This window comes from Anomaloglossus baeobatrachus, chromosome 10 (genome assembly GCF_048569485.1).
Source record: "Anomaloglossus baeobatrachus isolate aAnoBae1 chromosome 10, aAnoBae1.hap1, whole genome shotgun sequence".
NCBI classification, from domain to species: domain Eukaryota; kingdom Metazoa; phylum Chordata; class Amphibia; order Anura; family Aromobatidae; genus Anomaloglossus; species Anomaloglossus baeobatrachus.
The window spans coordinates 56,590,292-56,609,569 of record NC_134362.1 but is presented as its reverse complement, the minus strand read 5'-3'; the positions used below and the strand labels follow the sequence as shown (position 1 = coordinate 56,609,569).

General features: G+C 43.7%; 1 protein-coding gene across 1 annotated transcript in view; it reads left to right on the top strand.

The window, feature by feature from the left end:
• LOC142254928 (solute carrier family 22 member 6-B-like) overlaps nucleotides 1–18,766 on the top strand; it is a 71,929-nt gene extending 53,163 nt beyond the window's left edge. The window contains exons 6-10 of the mRNA XM_075326291.1: nucleotides 980–1,095; nucleotides 3,504–3,718; nucleotides 9,808–9,916; nucleotides 15,425–15,628; nucleotides 17,480–18,766. Of these exons, the coding sequence (XP_075182406.1) occupies nucleotides 980–1,095; nucleotides 3,504–3,718; nucleotides 9,808–9,916; nucleotides 15,425–15,628; nucleotides 17,480–17,534 (699 nt within the window). The 3' untranslated portion in view covers nucleotides 17,535–18,766. The remainder of the gene's footprint in view (nucleotides 1–979; nucleotides 1,096–3,503; nucleotides 3,719–9,807; nucleotides 9,917–15,424; nucleotides 15,629–17,479) is intronic.
• The last annotated feature ends 512 nt before the right edge of the window (nucleotides 18,767–19,278 follow it).

Here is a 19,278-nt window from a genome sequence, read left to right as displayed (position 1 = left end):
TTGGGTCATGTCCTCCCCCGCACTCCCCCGGCCATCCACATGTGCTGCTGCCTCCTTCTCCCCTGGGACCTGTGCACAGGCATCCCGGGAATGCATTTAGGGCACAAGCACACTAACCTATGGCTGAGAGGCACTGTATTTTTAAGTCACCTTCCCATTAGGGGAGGTGTCTGGGCAACATTCTTAGTTAGTTAGTGCCCTGTCTGTCTAGCTAGTTGTCAGGTCCCGTTATTACTGTATCTCCCTTCCCATACCTATCTGTCGCTGCTGTGCCCACCACACCAGTCCGTACCCACTTGCCTGTCTCTCTCGGTCATCTCACCTGTACTTGCCTACATCTGTGCCTGTACCTGAGTCCGTCACCTATTCTGAGGGTCAGTTGCCACAGTCCCGGTCACCACTCTGGGAGTGGTACCTGGCGTCTGCCTCACGGTAGGCGCTTAGTTAAACCCCTCCCACTAAAGGGTAATAACAGGTCCCCCTGTAGTCCAGTGGGTCCACTAATCCCGCTCGCTGCCTTTACACCAGCCGCAAGTGTTATACTAAATAGTTCTATTTCAGTTTTGGGGGTCACAGGCTCCCTTTAAGAAAAATAGTTGTAAAAAAATAAAGTAGATAAAAGAAATGCCATACAAAATTAGGTTTATTTAAAACCTGAAAAATCAATCCAAAGTGCCGCCCATTGATTGTCTGCGTTCTGTATAACTTGTGGTCTGCTGCCTGTTGCAAAGCGTAATCTGTCTCCAGCAGCAGAGAATGAGATTCAGAGATGGATTACATGAAGTAGGGGTAGATATTGTCTCTCTGCTCCTGCAGGCAAGCTATTACACATGGCAGGCTCAATGCAAGTGAGGAAACAGACGTTCCAGAACACGTCTCCTTTTCTCTCTAAAATGATCAGACCTATTAGTACACTATTAGCCATGAGAAAAGGATTAAACCTACAAATTTTTAAAATATCTTTCATTTTCTTTTCTAGATGTTGACACATGAAAATGACAAAAACTCAAGAAGAACGTCTTCCAAACCAACACCCTTAGATCTTTTTCGTAGTCCAGGCATGCGAAAAGTGACCATTTGCCTCTCTATGTCATGGTGATAAATCTTATATCTGTTATTTGGTCTAGACACTCTGTAAAGTTCATGGTTTCCACTATAGCTAAAAGACCACAGTTCCTTCCTGTCTGTCTATTTGTGTGGTGATTTGTCACTCCAGTCCCAGCCCCTCTTGGGTGTGGTTGAAAGGATATAAGATCAGGGCTTCTCAGGAGTTAGGGTTACGCTGGGGGTCCAGACCTTGCCACCATCAGGTGCACCTCTGGGAAAAGGGACAGTTAGGGACTCCCCTATCCTGAAGGCCTGTTTAGAAGTTCCAATTCCCAGTCACTTCATTACTATTGTGACAAAAACTCAGCATAAAAGACTTAGATCCCAATTCATCAAAATGGTTATGACACAATTCTGGTGTAAATCGCTTTGAAAAGTCACAAAATGTTTGCTCCATTTAGGGTTGTGACTTTTGGCATTTACATGCCAGTTTCAACAAACTCCGACAAAACGGGTAGAGCTGGTGCAGAACAGGGGTGCGACGCTACAGCCTGTCTAATTAATGCCTTATGCCAGAAATCTTATTCCAATAGACTGGAGGGGCATTTAGGCACATACCAGTTGCCAGACGCGCCAGATTCAATAAGAGGCATGCGCCTCTTAATGGATCAGGAGTTTCTGACTCCAACTCATCAAGACTGGTGTGAATATTGCCTTGATGAATTGGGGTCTTAATGTGCACATACCCTCAGGGTTGATCTGCTACTTAATAATTATGATCCTAAGAAGTAAAGATCACAAATATCCTCGACTAATTCCTATAAATCATGATAGGGTCCAGCACAGGGATATGTTAGCTACTCAGACTTTATCTCATGTTCAAAACAGTAAGATTACTGCTGCTGACGCATTTTGAGAAATACAGGCATGTTCTTAGTTGTAGCTACAACACATACATGTAGTGTTTGAAACGCGTCAGCAATAATGCCACGATGTCTTATGGCTCTTAATATGTGTTCACAATAAAGGTTGAAGAAACTTTTTTTTTAATCTTTTACAATGTTGGCCGTTATTCATTTTTTATCAAAGATAATCAACATGTCCTTCTTGTCTAAACTTAGCCTTTTTACCTTCCTGAGTGTAAAGCGCTACAAAACATGTTGGCACTACAAAAATAAACAGAGGGGGAGAGGAGATAATGACTGCTGGGGGGACAGGCGATAATGGCTGCTGGGGAGAGGAAGAGAGGAGAGAATGACTGCTGGGGAGAGGAGATAATGACTGCTGTGGGGAAGGGAGGGGGAGAGTAGATAATGACTCCTGGGGGAAGGGAGGGCTTGCTTAAATACCAACTTTCCATAGAAGATTTAACCAATGAAATTCAGCAACAAAAAGTCACTAAGCAAGTAACGTAAAGAATTACTTGTTTTTGCTTTATTAATAAATACAGTACGTAATGTGATTCTAAACACTATGAGCAGTATGAATGGAAGGGTAATCAGACAAGCCGGGATCATAACCCCGGAGGTAACGTGTAAGATTCAGGGAGCAGACAGAGACGTGGTCAGGAAGAGGTCCGAGGTCAGAAGCCAGGAGGTCACATATAAAGTTCAGGGAGCAGATAGAGACATGGTCAGGAAGAGATCCGAGATCAGAAGCCAAGATCAGAACACTTACACCAGACAGGAGCCAAGAGCACACTGAGCAAACAGGAAGAATAACTGGCAAAGTTCAGACAGAACAAGCCCTGTAAAGAAACAAAGCAATCACCAGGAATGAGGTGTATCTGTGGAGGCACCTCCCAAAACTAGCATGGACCCTAGTGCTGAAAGACAACCTGTTAGCAAGTGCACAAGACACATAGCGGAACCGTGACACATATATTAAAATTATAACTTTTTGTTACTAGAGCTACAAATATCACAAAATTATGGACTTTTCTAGAGGTGAAACACTACCCGAGTTATGCTCGGTTTTTTTTTACGAATTGTGACACGCCATGCTCAAAAGTTTGGCCATCACTGGTCTATGTCTTGACAAAAATGGATTAAATCATGGTGCACTTTGGCAAAACAAAGTTTTTGTCCTATTGTATGTGTGACTTAGAGAAATAGGGGTGCAGTTTATATGAAAAATGGAGTGTCACTTAAAAAGAGACAATGCCAAAATATACATAAAGTAATCCAAGAAGTAAGACAACAAAAAGGTGGTGAAAAGTTCTAAAAAAAAAAAAAATCAGTCAGCATTTTCAAAATGTTTTTCCTCTTAAGATATTCCATCTTCCTCTAACAAAATGTGTCCAAGACATACAATACATAAATCCAAATCTTGATGCAATATTATCTGCCAAAAATGGGTTAATTTTTAGCCCAATTTAATACCAAGGTCTTGGCACAAAGATATTAGTCAATGAATAAGTGTTTCACTAATCTCATCCTACCCATTTATCGCTACAGGTTCTCCAGCAGCTTCTGCTTCTTTGCTCTTGCAATGGATATCCAGCGGTTTGGGTTCAGTTTACCCCTTCTACAGCTGATTTTCGGCTGTACCGAGCTCCCCCTTAGAATCCTGAGTACAGTCACTGCTACCTACCTGGGAAGGCGATTTTCGGTTAGCTTTTACCTTATATTATCTGGAGTTCTCATACTGTGCAGTTTGTCATTTCCTACTGGTAGGTATTAATCATTATATTTAAAGGGAATGTGTCTTCCGAAAAATGTCATATTTTCTTTATTATGTTTCTTTGTTATGTGTATTTTAAAAAAATCTAGCTATATTTCCTTTGACGCTAGCCACTAGGGCTTATTTAGCCTCTTCCAGACAGTTACGTCAAATGTTGGATCCCTGACTTTGATAAGCTCACAACTTTCCCGGCATATGATAGCTGTGTAAGTCAGCCATCTTCCTCTAACAGCCACAGGTGGACATGTTAACGTCACGGGGTGGCATGGGTTGATAGGGGATCAAAAATGCGGAAACCTAAAAAGTAACCAGAGTGGCTGGAACCTTAACAGATTGCAGACCTAATCTTGACACACAACTAGAAGTGGCCGTGGGACGAGCCTACGATGACCTAGTCATCTCGACACAGCCGGAGAACTAAATATTCTTACAGATAGAAATATAATAAAGGCTAATCTGCCTCGGAGCAATTCCCAAAGATATAGATAGCCCCCCACATGTAAAGACTACGGTGATATAGGAAAACACAATACAAAGCCAGAAAACAGATTCAGTAAAGATGAGGCCCAAACTATCTTTATAGGAAAAGCTAGGAAAGAACACTGTCTGCAGCCGTAAAAACCATAATAAATATGAACCCACACAGTCTCTCCCCCACTATATCAGTAATCCAATACTACTGGGATCGAAAAACACTAATATAGATGAGGGACTGAATTTAATACCAAGCATGACAAAACACAATACATAGCAGAATCATGGAGCTAAGTATACAGACACTCCCAGCAGGGAATGATCCAATTGCACCAAGATCTCCACACAGGCAAAATAGGAATCAAGCTTTAGTATCAAAACAGAAAAAACACCAAGAAAGTGGAAACAATAAGCAGAGGTACAAAGACCAACTTATCTGAGAGGAGTTCTGGTAGAGAAAAGGGCTGGTTTCAGAATGTCCTTAGCACACAGGAGATCCATTGAGCACCGGCAAGTAACAGGAGAAAACTACTCAGTTATATAGGCCCAATCTGAAAGACCTGATTGCCAGTCCTCCACAGGTGTCTGGCTCTCATTCCACAAGTCAACTGCACCGCCAGCACTGACCACAAGATGGAGCCCCAAACTGGAAAATGTATTCACAACAGTAAACACCAACAGTGATAGACAAATAGGGGAAACCAAAACTCTATCACACAGCATGCTCACACAGAGTAATCAAACTACAAGTTAAAGGAGGAAAACTAAGGCAGGGAGGAAATAACCAGATGACAGGAGGTAATCCATAGCACACCAAACAACACACAACGAATCACAAATTTGGAAAACAACAGCACACAGACTGGTTTAGCAGAAAGCTGTAGTTGGCATAGGAAGACAAATTCCTCCATCTTAAAAAGGTGGGGAACAAGTGTGATAGGTTTCCTGTACCATGTGATCAAAAATGTAACCAGCGGGCTAGCAGACATGAACTCCTGCTAGTCCGATCACTAATAAGCCCACAGCTGGTTGACGCACGAGCCTGCCTGTGCAACTCAGAAGTGCCAGAGAAAGTATAGCGAGGGGTATCAGTCTATGGTCTGAACAGCACACAAGTCACAATGTATATGGGAATGATGAAAAGCAAAACTGCTATGGGAATACTAGACTGAAAATACGATGAACTATCAGAAAAAGTGAAAAAACATGAAAAATGGAATATGCATAACTGCTATGAATAATAGGAATGTAAGAGATGTTTAGCCATTGTATTGATCAATGCAAAAGAGCCACAAACCAACGCCAAGGTAATCTCTATTTTTGGGGTCCCTAGCCTATAGGTAACCTCACCTGCAGTTAAAAAACTTTCTCTGTATGGGAAGCAAAGGACCAACCTATATATGTGAAGTAAAACAAATGGCTGTAGGTGGGGCAGGGTTCTCAGACAGAAAGTGCATACTAACTAAAGAATGTATGTCTGGAACACCAATGGTGTGAACATGGTGCAAGACTCAAAAAACATAACTATACAATAGGATAAAGAGTTGCACACAAGTCACAGCGTATATGGGAATGATGAAAAGCAAAACTGCTATGGGAATACTAGACTGAAAAATACAATGGACTATCTGAAAAAGTGAAAAAACATGAAAAATGGAATATCAAGTTCACGTTCCCTTAGGGGACCAACAAAAACATAAAAAAAAACAGTACAAGAGAAGTTTTCAAAATAAGAAAAAAATATAAAAATGTAAATAAAAATACACACATGTGCCATTGCTGCATTTATAACAGTCCGATCTATCAAATTATAACATAAATTAACCTAATCGTCAAACAATGAAATGAGGGGAAAAAAATTCGAAACACCATAAATATGTTTTTATTGTCCACCGCTGCATTGCACCGAAAAGCAATAAGTATCTCACCAAGAATGTTATCATTAAACACATCAGTTCAGGATGCAAAAAACAAGCTCTCACACAGCGACTTATTCGGAAAATTAAAAATGTTACGAATCTTGGAAAAAGACGAGAAATATAAATATTTTTTATTTTTTTTACAAATTTCTGAAATTTTTTCCACCACTTAAAAAAACCCTAAACAATTATGCATGTTTGGTATCTGCGTAATCGTACTGATCCGGAGAATCATATTGCTAGGTCAGTTTTAACATATAGTGAACATAGTAAATGAAAAAAAACAATCCTTATGTGTCCTCCCTCCTTTTTCCCTTCCCTTTGGCCCTTCCTGCCCCCTTTCCTTATGTCCGTCTGTTTATTCCCCCTTTTCCTATCTCTCCCCTCTTGCTCCCCCCTGATCGTTTCCTTTCTTTTTCGATCTTTCCCTTTCTCTCCCCCCTAAAACTTAAAAAGTTTTGTTCAATAGTTAGCCTGTCGACAGTGTTTGTTTGCTGCCTAGTAGACAAACCGTTTTATTATGGCCATATTGTTTTTTGGCTTAACATGTTGTATTGTCCATGTCTTGTTTTAAAATAAAAAATAATAATAAAAAAAACTATTGTGGAATTGCACTTTTTTATGCAATTTCAACACACTTTTTCCCACTTTCCAGTGCATGACATGATAAAATGAATGGTGTACAACCTTGCCGCACAAAAAAGAAAAAAAGCCTTCAATTGGCTATGGTGGTTGGAAAAAAAATAGATGGAAGAAGAGAAAGAAAAAACGAAAAAAACAAAAACAAACAAAAACAAAACGTATTGGCCTTAGCAGGAAGGGGTTAGACTCAACTACCTTCTCTTCATTGCATGAAGAATATACAGGAGTTTCCGTATCATCAGATGTAGGATTACAATGACAGATAACACCTCTTTATACACAGCTGATAACACAGCTACCAATCACAATAAGCAAAGTCCCACCTGACCCTGCTCCCCATCCAATCACAATGGCCTTTGCACACACTCATTAGATGCTTCAGTATAAAGGATAGGTTCAGATCTAACGATTGTGCCTAATGTAGATGTGCATTTCCAGAAACTATAGAAAGTTAGAGTCTAAAAAAAAGCCCCTGTGGCCAATAATACAAGATTTCTCTTTTATTTTTAATAAAGATTGTGTAATAGAAAAGAATATTGACAAAAATGTTTAAGAATACATTTAACACAAAAACCTGATTTAAACAATAGGTATTTTTTTAATGATGCAGTCATTGTTTCTGTATAATCTACTGATTTTTCTGCATGTATTAGGCTACTTTCACACATCAGTTTTCTGCATTCAGGCACAATCCTTTTTTTTCCTGATCCAAAGGATCCGGCAAAAAAATGTAAAACCATATCCACCGGATCCGGTTTTTAACGGATCCGTTATGCCGGATGCGTACAAAACCGGATCCGGTGGATACGGTTTGCATCCGTTTTTGCATCCGGTTTGTCCTTTTTTTTGAAGGATCAGCTTTTTTAATTAATTTGGTGCATGCGCAGTTTACAAAAACGGATCTGGTAGCCGCATCCATTTTTTACCGCATTGCGCCGGATCCGGCGTCCATAGGCTTTCATTGTAAAACACGCCGTATTGCGCCGGATCCGGCGCGATGCGTTTTTTTTGCCGGACAAAAAAACGTTGCAAGACACGTTGCCTCCGGCCGCCGCTTTGATAAATTTTGCCGCATCCGGAAAAAAACGGATGCAACGCAAAGCCATCAGGTACAATCCGGTAACAATGCAAATCTATGGGGATAAAACGGATGCGGTACCGGATCCGTTTAACCCGTTTTTTTCCGGATTGTACCTGATGGAAAAAAACTGATGTGTGAAAGTAGCCTTATTGGGGTAATTGTGAAAATATAATGGTAAGTTCAACAGAAAGGTTGAATGACTTGGAAACATAAAACTTAAAAAAAAGGAAATGCAGCTATGACTTGGTAACCTGAATAAGTATATGAGAATAAATAAATTATGAGGGACAGTAATAAGTAATCACTTCACCTTAGCAAGTGCATGATAACCTGGATCTACTTAGCTTATAGTCCATATATTACTTGGACCAGCAGGAATTTATAAAAAAAAAAAAAAGTGTATGCTATCTTAATCAGTATTCATTAAAACCGTCCAGATGGATTAGCATCATATCAGTGTGAATCCACTAGTGCATATGAGTATTAAGGCCCCGTTACACGCAACGACGTATCTAATGATATATCACCGGGGTCACGGATTCCGTGACGCACATCCGGCATCGTTAGCAACGTCGTTGCGTGTGACACCAACGAGCGGCCGTTAACGATGGAAAATACTCACCAAATCGTCCATCGTTGACACGTCGTTCATTTTCAAAAATTCGTTGATTGTTGAGGGCGCAGGTTGCTCGTCGTTCCCGAGGCAGAACACATCGCTGTGTGTGACACCTCGGGAACGACGAACTACAGCTTACCTGCGGCCGCCAGCAATGAGGAAGGAAGGAGGTGGGCGGGATGTTACGTCCCGCTCATCTCCGCCCCTCCACTTCTATTGGGCGGCCGCTTACTGACGCCGCACGAACCGCCCACTTAGAAAGGAGGCAATTCGCCGGCCACAGCGAAGTCGCTAGGCAGGTAAGTCCGTGTGACGGCTCCTAACGATATTGTGCACCACGGGCAGCGATTTGCCCGTGACGCACAAACGACGGGGGCGGGTACGCTCGCTAGCGATGTCGCTGCGTGTAGAGCCCCCTTTACAGAAACAACATTTGGTTGACGGGTTTCAGGTCGCTCTGGTCTTTACACATTGCCTTAAAGAGGACCTGTCACTAGGTCAAAAGAGGACAGTTTCTGCTCTAGTTGTGCGTGGCTTCAATCAATGCAATTGTATTGAGTGAGGCTACAAAGTCTAGTTGGAATGTGGCCGTAATGTCGCTGTAGCACTTACATCCGGTGTAGGGGCAGCGAGCGGGGTTAGTGAACCCACTGGACCACGGGGGGGACTCGGGCTTACCCTTTAGTGAGAGAGGCTTAACTAAGCACCTACTGCAAGGCGGACGCCAGGTACCACTCCCAGGGCAGTGACTGGGACTGGGGCAGTTGACCCCCAGGACAGGTGATGAACTCAGATATAAACACAGGTGGAGGCAGGTACAGGCAGGATGGCCAAGGCAGACACGCAAGTGGGTACCGATAGGAATGGTTGGCACGGGAGTGACAGATACTTATGGTAAGACAGGTACAGGGTGACGGACACAGGGATAACTGGATAGAAGCTTAGGACCTGACAACTAGCTTGCAAATTGGTATACTAACTAACTAAGGTCATTGCACAGGCACCTCCCCTAAAGGGGAGCACCTTAAATATAGTGCCTATCCACCATATGCTGAGAGGCATTTCCTGGAAATAGGGAACCAGCCCTTTAAGCGGAGGCCCAGCGTGCCTTCGCGCGCCTTAAACCCCCTCCCAGGAGACATGGGCTATGTGCATAGGCCCGGGAGGGGAAGGAGGCAGTAGCACACATGGACGGCTGGAGAGGTGCGGGGGGGCGCCAACTTGGCCTGGGCGGTGATTAAGTCGATGTCCCCTCAGGGACGCCGGTGCTACAGTGGCTTTCGGCAGATTATTCCTGTGATTTGGGATTGTCTATTTACCATATATTTATTTCTCTTGTATTTCAGATTTAATACTATTGCAGTTGTCTGTCACAAGTCTGGCAAAAGGTTTTCTTGGATCTTCTATTGTCTGCGCTTATCTTTATACTGCTGAACTTTTTCCAACTGTTCTTAGGTAAGCAGTACATAGTGTCCGTATATAAGATGGCTATGGTGATTATTTCCTACTACCACAGAAAATAAGATCGTCATCAATATCTAAGTGTTAGTAAAAACTTGTCTTGTCCATACATCCTATTAGGGGAAACACTAAGTTCTATATATTCCCAGAGTTTGAGGGAAACCTGGTTGGTGAACCCTATATTACATGGCACAGAGAGAAACGCGCTGAAGACTAAAACATTTGTAAAAACATACTGAAGGCCAGTTATTCTAAATACCAGAAGAATACATAACTTACCTTTGTCCACTATCAAAGTTATTGTCACACTGAGTTTTTGCATTAAGCTCGGCGGTTATCAGGCCGGCATTTGATGCTGTGCACATTATAGATTCTGAGACTCCTGTAAATTGTTTCTCTGGTGTTTCTGAGCTACACAGGCGTCAACCAGCTGTGTGCTCATTTTTAGCCAGGCTAGCAAAAGTTAGGGGTACTTCTCACATAGCGAGATCGCTGCTGAGTTACGGTTTTTTGTGACGCAGCAGTGACCTCATTAGCGATCTCGCTGTGTGTGACACTGAGCAGCGATCTGGCCCCTGCTGTGAGATCGCTGCTCGTTACACACTGCTCTGGTTCATTTTTTGGACGTTGCTCTCCCGCTGTGAAGCGCACATCGCTGTGTTTGACAGTGAGAGAGCAACGATCTGAATGTGCAGGGAGCAGGGAGCCAGCTTCTGACAGCCTGCGGTAAGCTGTAACCAAGGTAAATATTGGGTAACCAAGGGAAGCCCTTTGCTTGGTTACCCGATATTTACCTTGGTTACTAGCGTCCGCCACTCTCACGCTGTCAGTGCCGGCTCCCTGCTCCTTGCACAAGTAACCAGAGTACACATGGGGTAAATAAGCAAAGCGGTTTGCTTATTAACCCGATGTGTACTCTGGCTAGGAGTGCAGGGAGCCAGCGCAAAGCGGTGTGCGCTGGTAACCAAGGTAAATATCAGGTAACCAAGTGCTTGGTTACCCCATATTTATCTTAGTTACCAAGCACAGCATTGCTTCCACGCGTCGCTGCTGGCGGGGGGCTGATCACTGGTCGCTGGTGAGATCTGCCCGATTGACAGCTCACCAGCGATCATGTAGCGACGCACCAGCGATCCTGACCAGGTCAGCTCGCTGGTGGGATCACTGGAGCGTCGCTAAAGTGTGACGGTACCCTTAGCCTCTGCTAGCCTGTTTGTTTACTTATGGGATCACATGTTGTAGGAAGCCTACCACATCTGCTCCTCTCATACTTAGGGGAAGGGGAGCTTCCACCCAATGCCGTCTATAGTCTTATAATGTGCTGTTGTGTTCCAGTCCAGCTGGTGATTGTGTTGCTTTGTGCTTGGTGTTATTGTGCAGAAAACCATTGTCTTGTTTCCTTCCTGCTCTTATTTTTGTCATATGCCCTTATTGTCCTTTACCTCTGTGTGAGCGTGCTGTGAGATAGAGTTTTGGTTTCCCTTGTTTGTCTATTTCTATAGGCCTTATCTCACTCCTGTCGCGGACCTCACCTGGGGTTGGGGGGTATAAGATCAGGAATGGTCAGGTGAAGAGCCAGGGTATCAGGAGCAGGGCCAGGGTGGAGGCTCAGACATCCTCACCTTCAAGGTAACTGTGAGATAAGGGATGGCTAGGAGCCCCTGTCACCTGCTTTTTCCGTGAGCACTGTGATAGATATACTGCAAGTGGTACATGACCTGTAGGAATAATGGTTCTCCAGTCTATGACTTTTTCCTTACAAAATACAGACCACCGAGCCCTTGTCTTACTCGTAGTAGTTAATCCTAGTGGACGACAACTGCAATGTAATACTTGTATCTCCAGTGCATCTGCAAATACAATGTCCACTAAATAAAGGTACAATGAGGACAGGAAAAAGGATTGTTTAAGCCATATATCATCTTGGAATACAGTAATGTCTGCTAATGACAATCCCGAGGGAGATCATGTATAAGATGTACTGCTAAATAATGTACGTTCTCCTCGTGATGCCAGAGAACAGCATCTCACCCATCTCATTGTGGAAAGATTACAGCTTACCATTACGGCTATAAAACCTGGGTCTAGACTACAAGATTTTGTTTTAAAAGTAAGCAATATTTGATATACAGTTTTTAACCCCTACATTATTCCTGGATCCTCAATTCATTCCCAATGACTTTCCTCTAACTATGGGCCACTGGCGGCCAAACAGGGTCCCCATACTACCAATGTGTTTTTCGGATGACGTAATTTAGTTTGTGTCACAAGGAGATTTTTATAAACACCGCCAACTGTCATGGCGGCATCAGGCTCTGTGGAGACTACAGTCTCTGGCACTCTGCCTGCTAACTTCTCTAATGTCTGTGATCATCACAGGGAGACATGGGCATCAACCCACAGACTTGTAGTTTATAGGCAGGCTAGGAAGAGTTGATCTCTGCTGGGCTGCTTGTTAGTCTCCTTTGATCACATGCTGTGCGGGAACCATTCACATTTGCTCCCCTCCTATGTATGCTGGCTGAACACTTCCTTTAATGCCAGCTATAGTTTCTCTATACTGGTCTAGTGAGGTGTTGTAATCTAGACTTACTGGTGGGTGTAGTACTTTGTTGCTGTGAGTGGTTGTGGTGTTAACCCTTGTTGTCCTTTTTTTTCTGCCTTACTTCTCTTGATTGTCTCCTTAGTTTTTAATATTTTCTTCCTGTGAGTTTGCAGTGTGTATGAGTTTTGTTTTTTTCCTGTCTGTCTTAATCTGTGTTACCATCACACTCCTTCCTTTTTGTTCCTTGGGGGGTGGTGGGGAGAACAGTTTAGATCTGGTGAGAAGAACAGCTAGGCATGGGACTCCGGCATCTCCACCATCAGTGGTAATCTGGAAATTAGGGATAGACTAGGGTCCCCTAGCGTGTGGGATAGTGTAGGAGCCCCTGTCCCTCACTATCTTACAGTCACATCATGACAGTTTGCTACTCAGGTGGTTCTCTGTTTTAGGATCATAATTAATAAACAAAAAACGGATTTTTGTGTACTCACCGTAAAATCGTTTTCTCTTAGCCATCATTGGGGGACACAGCACATGGTCCATGGTCATGTGTCCCCCAATGAGGCGTCAGAGAAAAACGGATTTTTGTGTACTCACCGTAAAATTGTTTTCTCTTAGTCATCATTGGGGGACACTGGACCATGGACCATGTGCTGTGTCCCCCAATGAGGCGTCAGAGAAAGAGCATTTTCTATGTAAACCATAACTGGCTCCTGATTTCTGCAACACACAAGTTACTCCTGGGCGGATGGATTTTGGTTGTGTTGATTTTTTTCTCAGGAGACTTGATTAGGAGATCTAATTATGTCTTTATTATGGTCAGGGGGATCATCTAGGTCAAAACTTCCAAAACATCTACCTGTCCTCCCCGGACAGGAGAGCTTTCTGTATAAACCATGAGAGGTCAAATTATGTAAGATCCAACTGACTTTTTACTTACGGGAGGAAGACTCATTTCTGTAACTCGTTGGATGTGATATAGTGGATATTCTTGGTTCTTTGGATGTGGAAGAATTCGACTTTTTCCCTGATCTTTGCCTGTTGCCCCGATCTTTTCATTTATGTGTAATAGGGAAGTGTTTGGCATTATTTTTATCATTGTGCTAAATGTTCAGAATGAGTTTGGGCAGCTTTACCAGACGCAGGTAGAAGAGTATACCTTTTTTCACCCTTCTAATGCTGTCCTCGCCGCAGCCGCGCTGTGTGGCCAGGTGATGGATTTCACCACTGACCGATATGACCCAGCACGCAGACATCTTGATGCAGTGATTTCTCTTTCTTGCACTTATGATCTTTTCCTTCTGCTCCAGCATGTGTTTGTTGGCTTCTTCTGTACCCTACTGCTTGCCTTGCAGCAATACCTTCCATTGATTGCTTCTACGAGTCATTATGGAGTCATCATAGATTGCAATATATCATAGAAAGTCATTTGAGAGGAGCAAAAGCATTAAAGGGAATCTGTCAGCAGGTTTTTGCTATGTCATCTGACAGCAGTATGTAGGAGCAGAGACTCTGACTGTAGCAATATATTATTAGGTTACTGGGTGCAGTAGTTGTGAATCACAGTTTCTCTGCAGCAGATCTCTGAATGCTGAGCTCTTTATAACCCAGCCCACACCACTGATGTTACGGGTGTGTCATGGACGACAGATAGTCCTGTGGTGTATAGCAATAGAAAGTCACAGAGTTGGGCTGTGCAAAATGCTTCCTGACTTTCTATTGTTGCTGCTGTTAGTATTCAGTGTGCTAGGTATCTCCTCTGCTGGGTTTTTATCCTTAGACCTTTAGGACCGAGGGGAGCTCTTCTTCCCTTCAGCTAATAATCATCTGTATTTACCCTTGGGTTTAAATACTCTCATGTTCCCTGGACTTGTGCTGGGGAGATTATTCAGTTCTTTCACAAGCTTTGGATGCAAGCAGGCGGCTTGCACTCATCTGTAGGATCATTGCTGCTCTTTACTGAAGTTCTTACTGAGTCGTCTAGAGATAAGTTGTTTGTTATTTTCCCTTATTTGTTGTCCCTGTGTGTCCTTTAGAGCTTAGTGGGGTTGACGAAGAGCTCATCCCATCCGCTCCCTAACTAGGGCCCAGATCAGGGTCAGGTATCCGGCTCGGCGCATAAGTGCAGAACCTATCTAGGGTGGTTAGGGAACCCAGGGCCCAGCAGTAGGTTTGGTCAGGGGTCACCATCTCCCCCTTTCCTATACACATGGTTTCCCTTCCCTTTTGCCGTTCGCTTGGTACTTCCCCATACCTAGCATGACAACTGATTAGTGGTTTACTTGCATAATTTCAGAAAGCTGCTAATCAATGATTGGGTCGTGGTTGAACCAGGAGACACGAGTCACCTAGTTCTGTAGTGATAATCTCCTGATGATAAAACACTCATTTAATTGAAACAGCCCAGTAAGTGACACATTACTGGAATGAGGGTCTCTGCTCCTATATTATCCTGCTCTTAGATAACATAGCAAAAACCTGCTGACAGATTACCCTTAAGAGTCTGTTTCTCCCTTGTTACCTCCCTATTGGATTGCCTGTGTATAATCTAGCTAAAATTAGCCTTACGTTCCAATTGAGGAAGGAATAATGTAAAAAAAAAAATAAAAATAATAATAATATCACTGCAATTTTTATCTCTATACAAGCAGAGTTATCACTACTTCATGCACTGACCTTGAAAATCTACATTTAGTGCCACTTGCTCGGCTCTATTGTGTTTTTTTTTTTTTTACTGACACCTTATGTACAATGCAGCTTGGATACAATCATAGCTAGAAAGAAAGCAATTATAATTAGAACTTTTATTACTGACTAGTAACCAATAAGAAATATTTTTGAGACGCCCCCCTGAAAATCCTAGCAGACCCCTACTTGTGCTAGCCTACATATATTTTTTTCCTAAATGTTCCATATATTTTAAAACTCTCGAAATCAGTGATATGTTTTATTTGCAGACAAACTGGAATGGGATTTACCAATATGATGATGCGATTAGGGGCCGTAATTGCACCCCTAGCAATGATGACCAAAGCGTATGCACCGTTTCTTCCCCTGGTCATTTTTGGATCGATACCTATTCTTTGTGGATTGCCTATTTTATTGTTGCCAGAGACCCTAAATAGTCAACTGCTGGACACAGTGGAAGAGGTGGAAGCCAGGTGAGTGCTGGGGTGTCATATTCTGGGCTTAAAGGGGTTGTCCACTACTTTTACGTTGATTGACTTTCCTTAGGATAGGTCATAAATGTCTGATTGGCCGGGGTCCAGCACCCCCGCTGATCAGCTGTTGTGGGTCCCGGTGGCGGCAGCCGGACATGCTCAGCTCCGGAGCTGCTCCATCTTCTTATAGTGGCCATGGTACTACACATCCGGCCCTTTTGATCTGAATGGGAGACGGATGTGCAGTACCCAGCTGCAACCGCTATGAGAAGACAGAGCAGCTCCGGAACTGAGGAATTCCGGCTGCCTTCTACCACCACCAGGACCGAAGACAGCTGATCGGCTGATCGGTGCCGGGTGTCAGACCCCAGGCATTCAGACGTTGATGACCTATCCTAAAGGCCCGGTCACACGCAGCAAAATCGCTAACGATATCGCTAGCGAGCGTACCCGCCCCCGTCGTTTGTGCGCCACGGGCAAATCACTGCCTGTGGCGCGCAATATCGTTAGGAGCCATCACACGGACTTACCTGCCTAGCGACGTCGCTGTGGCCAGCGAACCTCCTCCTTTCTAAGGGGGCAGTTCGTGCGGCGTCACAGCGGCGTCACTAAGCTGCCGCGCAATAGAAGCGGAGGGGCGGAGATGAGCGGCCGTAACATCTCGCCCACCACCTTCCTTCCTCATTGCCCGCGGCCGCAGGTAAGCTGCAGTTCGTCGTTCCTGATGTGTCACACGTAGCGATGTGTGCTGCCTCGGGAACTACGAACAACCTGCGTCCTCGACAATCAACGATTTTTTGAACATGAACGATGTGTCAACGATGGACGATTTGGTGAGTATTTTCCATCGTTAACAGTCGTCGTTGGTGTCACACGCAACGACGTCGCTAACGATGCCGGATGTGCGTCACGGAATCCGTGACCCCGGCGATATATCGTTAGATATAGGGAACATCCCGCCCACCTCCTTCCTACCTCATAGTGGCCGGGAGGCAGGTAAGAAGAGGTTCCTCGTTCCTGCGGCGTCACACATAGCAAAGTGTGCTGCTGCAGGAGCGACGAACTACATCGTTACTGCTGCAGTAACGATAACTGAGAATGGACCCCCATGTCACCGATGAGCGATTTTGCATGTTTTTGCAACGATGCAAAATCGCTCATCGGTGTCACACGCAGCAACATCGCTAATGCGGCCGGATGTGTGTCACAAATTCCGTGACCCCAACGACTCCGCATTAGCGCGATGTCGCAGCGTGTAAAGCCCCCTTATCCTGATGCCAGCAAAGTCTATGAGATTTCTGAAGTGCTGTGCACACGTTGCTTATTTTTTCCTTGCAGATTTGGTGCAAAAAAAAATCTGCAGCAATTGAGTGCAATTGTTGGGGTGTTATTCTCCTGCATTTTTTAGCACTTCCCAAAACAAACCCACAGGGAATAAAACTACCACCAAAACCGCACTGTTGTTTTCTGACAAGAAGGTGCAGATTTGATGCAGAAAATTTGTGCACCAAATCTGCAGCGTGTGTACATGCCCTTAAGGTTCCCTGCTCCCGATCTTATACTCACCCTTAGACGATTTCACCTTTTATTGGTGTCGCTCCAGTCACATGATGCCATCTTGTGACCGGAGTCAGAAATTACATCACAAGTGCTCACTTCAAGTCTATGGGAGCCAGAACAATGCAAGAATGAGGCTCTCATAGACTTGTTCTGAGTTGTGAACTCAAGCTCTATGAAACACTGGAGCTGCCAGCAGCAGCAACTATACTAACTTTCCAGAGTTGAAAGGTCATCACTATAACCAGATACTACCACAAATGATAATGTAAATAACGTATTCTTCTCTTTCAGAGACCAGAAAGCGGCACATAAAAAGAAGAAATTGGAGCATGGCACCAAACTCTAATCCATTGTTTTAGAAGATCTTGTCGGACACTCAAGAGCTCAATCCTCATTTTCTTTGAACCATTACATGTATAGATTTACGCTCTATCATAAATATTATACTTCACCCTATTCACCAAAGAATCCCGAAGAAATAGCAACTACTGTGTTTTCCTGATAATAAGACCTATGCCGAAAATAAACCCTAGCAGGATTTTTCAAGCTGTTAGAAGTATGCTTAAAATCTAAGCCCTACTCCAAAAATAAGCCCTAGTTGTGGTTCATCATGCTAATAGTATCCTGAAATAGGGCTTGGGCAGCTCTTTCAGGATATGTAACTTTTATTGCTGTACGTTGCCCCGTTATGTTTCTGCAAGCCCCAGAAATTTCATGGTCGTGTGCCCGCTGTTAATACAAAATGAATATTCACCCCATTCCTCCACCCACACTTTTGTGCCATCGACTGTGATTGTGATTGGTTGCAGTCAGACTGCTGTATTCCTCGCCCAAAGATCACATCTTAATTCTTTGACTGGCCAGAGGCTCTCCTGAACCAATCACTGACGCCGTCACAGAAGGGTGGGCGGGGCGATGGGTAATTATTCATTTTGTATTAACAGGAGGCTAGCACAGTAGTCTGACTGCACCAATCACTGACATAATCTCAAATAGCTGGGCGGGGCAATGGGTAAATTTTCATTTTGTATAGAAGTGGGTGAGTACAGTAGTCTGACTGCACCAATCACTGACAACGACACAGAGAGGAGGGCTGGGCAAGGGGTGAATATTTATTTTGTATTAACAACGGTCGAGAACAGTAGTCTGGCTCCACCAATCACTGACATCGTCCCAAATAGGTGGGCGGAGCAATGGTTGAATATTCATTTTGTATTAACAGCGAGCGCACGACTATTAATTTTCCAGGGCTTACAGCAACACAATGGGGCAACATATAGCAATATAAAATATAAGACATCCACTGAAAATAAGCCCTAGTGCATCTTTCGAAGCGAAAAATAATGTAAGCCTGTCTTATTTTCAGGATACCACAGTAGCCATTAATGTACATTGCACTTTAGTAACATTTTAAGACATGCATATGGCAAAGCCAAATGCCCTCCTATTCTACCCTAAGAGCCATACAGCTGTTCACATGAGGCCATTACTGTGAAATAAAATCTAATGTAAAAGTAAGCAACATTAGTCCTGAATTCACTAAATTGCAAGCAACTCGTCAAAATTGCAGAATGTATTCAAATATCCAATAAACATTATGTATAAATACAGCCCGGTGTTGTGCAATTAATGCTTAAAGGGCATGCCCACGATTAGGGTCACTTGCATTTTTTACTCCCAAAACGTAGTCTTTGACAGTACAAGCAAAGTGCAATAGCAATCTCTGGTTCATTATGTCAGTTGTCACCGCTTCAGAGTCAGTGTGCATGATGAGAATGCGTGGCACTGCCGGTCATACCCACTAGACCTCTCTGAAGCCGGGACGTGTAAACCCGTCTTCACGCTCCGCATGACCGGAAGTGCTCGGATTTGTGATCGTGCGCACTGACTCTCATCACGGCGTCTGAGGCGGTGACAACGGACACAGGTAAGCGTTTCATCACTGATGACAATGGGCATTGAATATCATGCTGGCACACCCCTGTGGGCGTGCTACCATGCTTAGAAGGTGGACTAGTTGGGGGAACTAACGCCCTTGCAACTAGTCCCTGCGCTCATTAGCATATCATAAAGGATCTTTAGAAATGCCT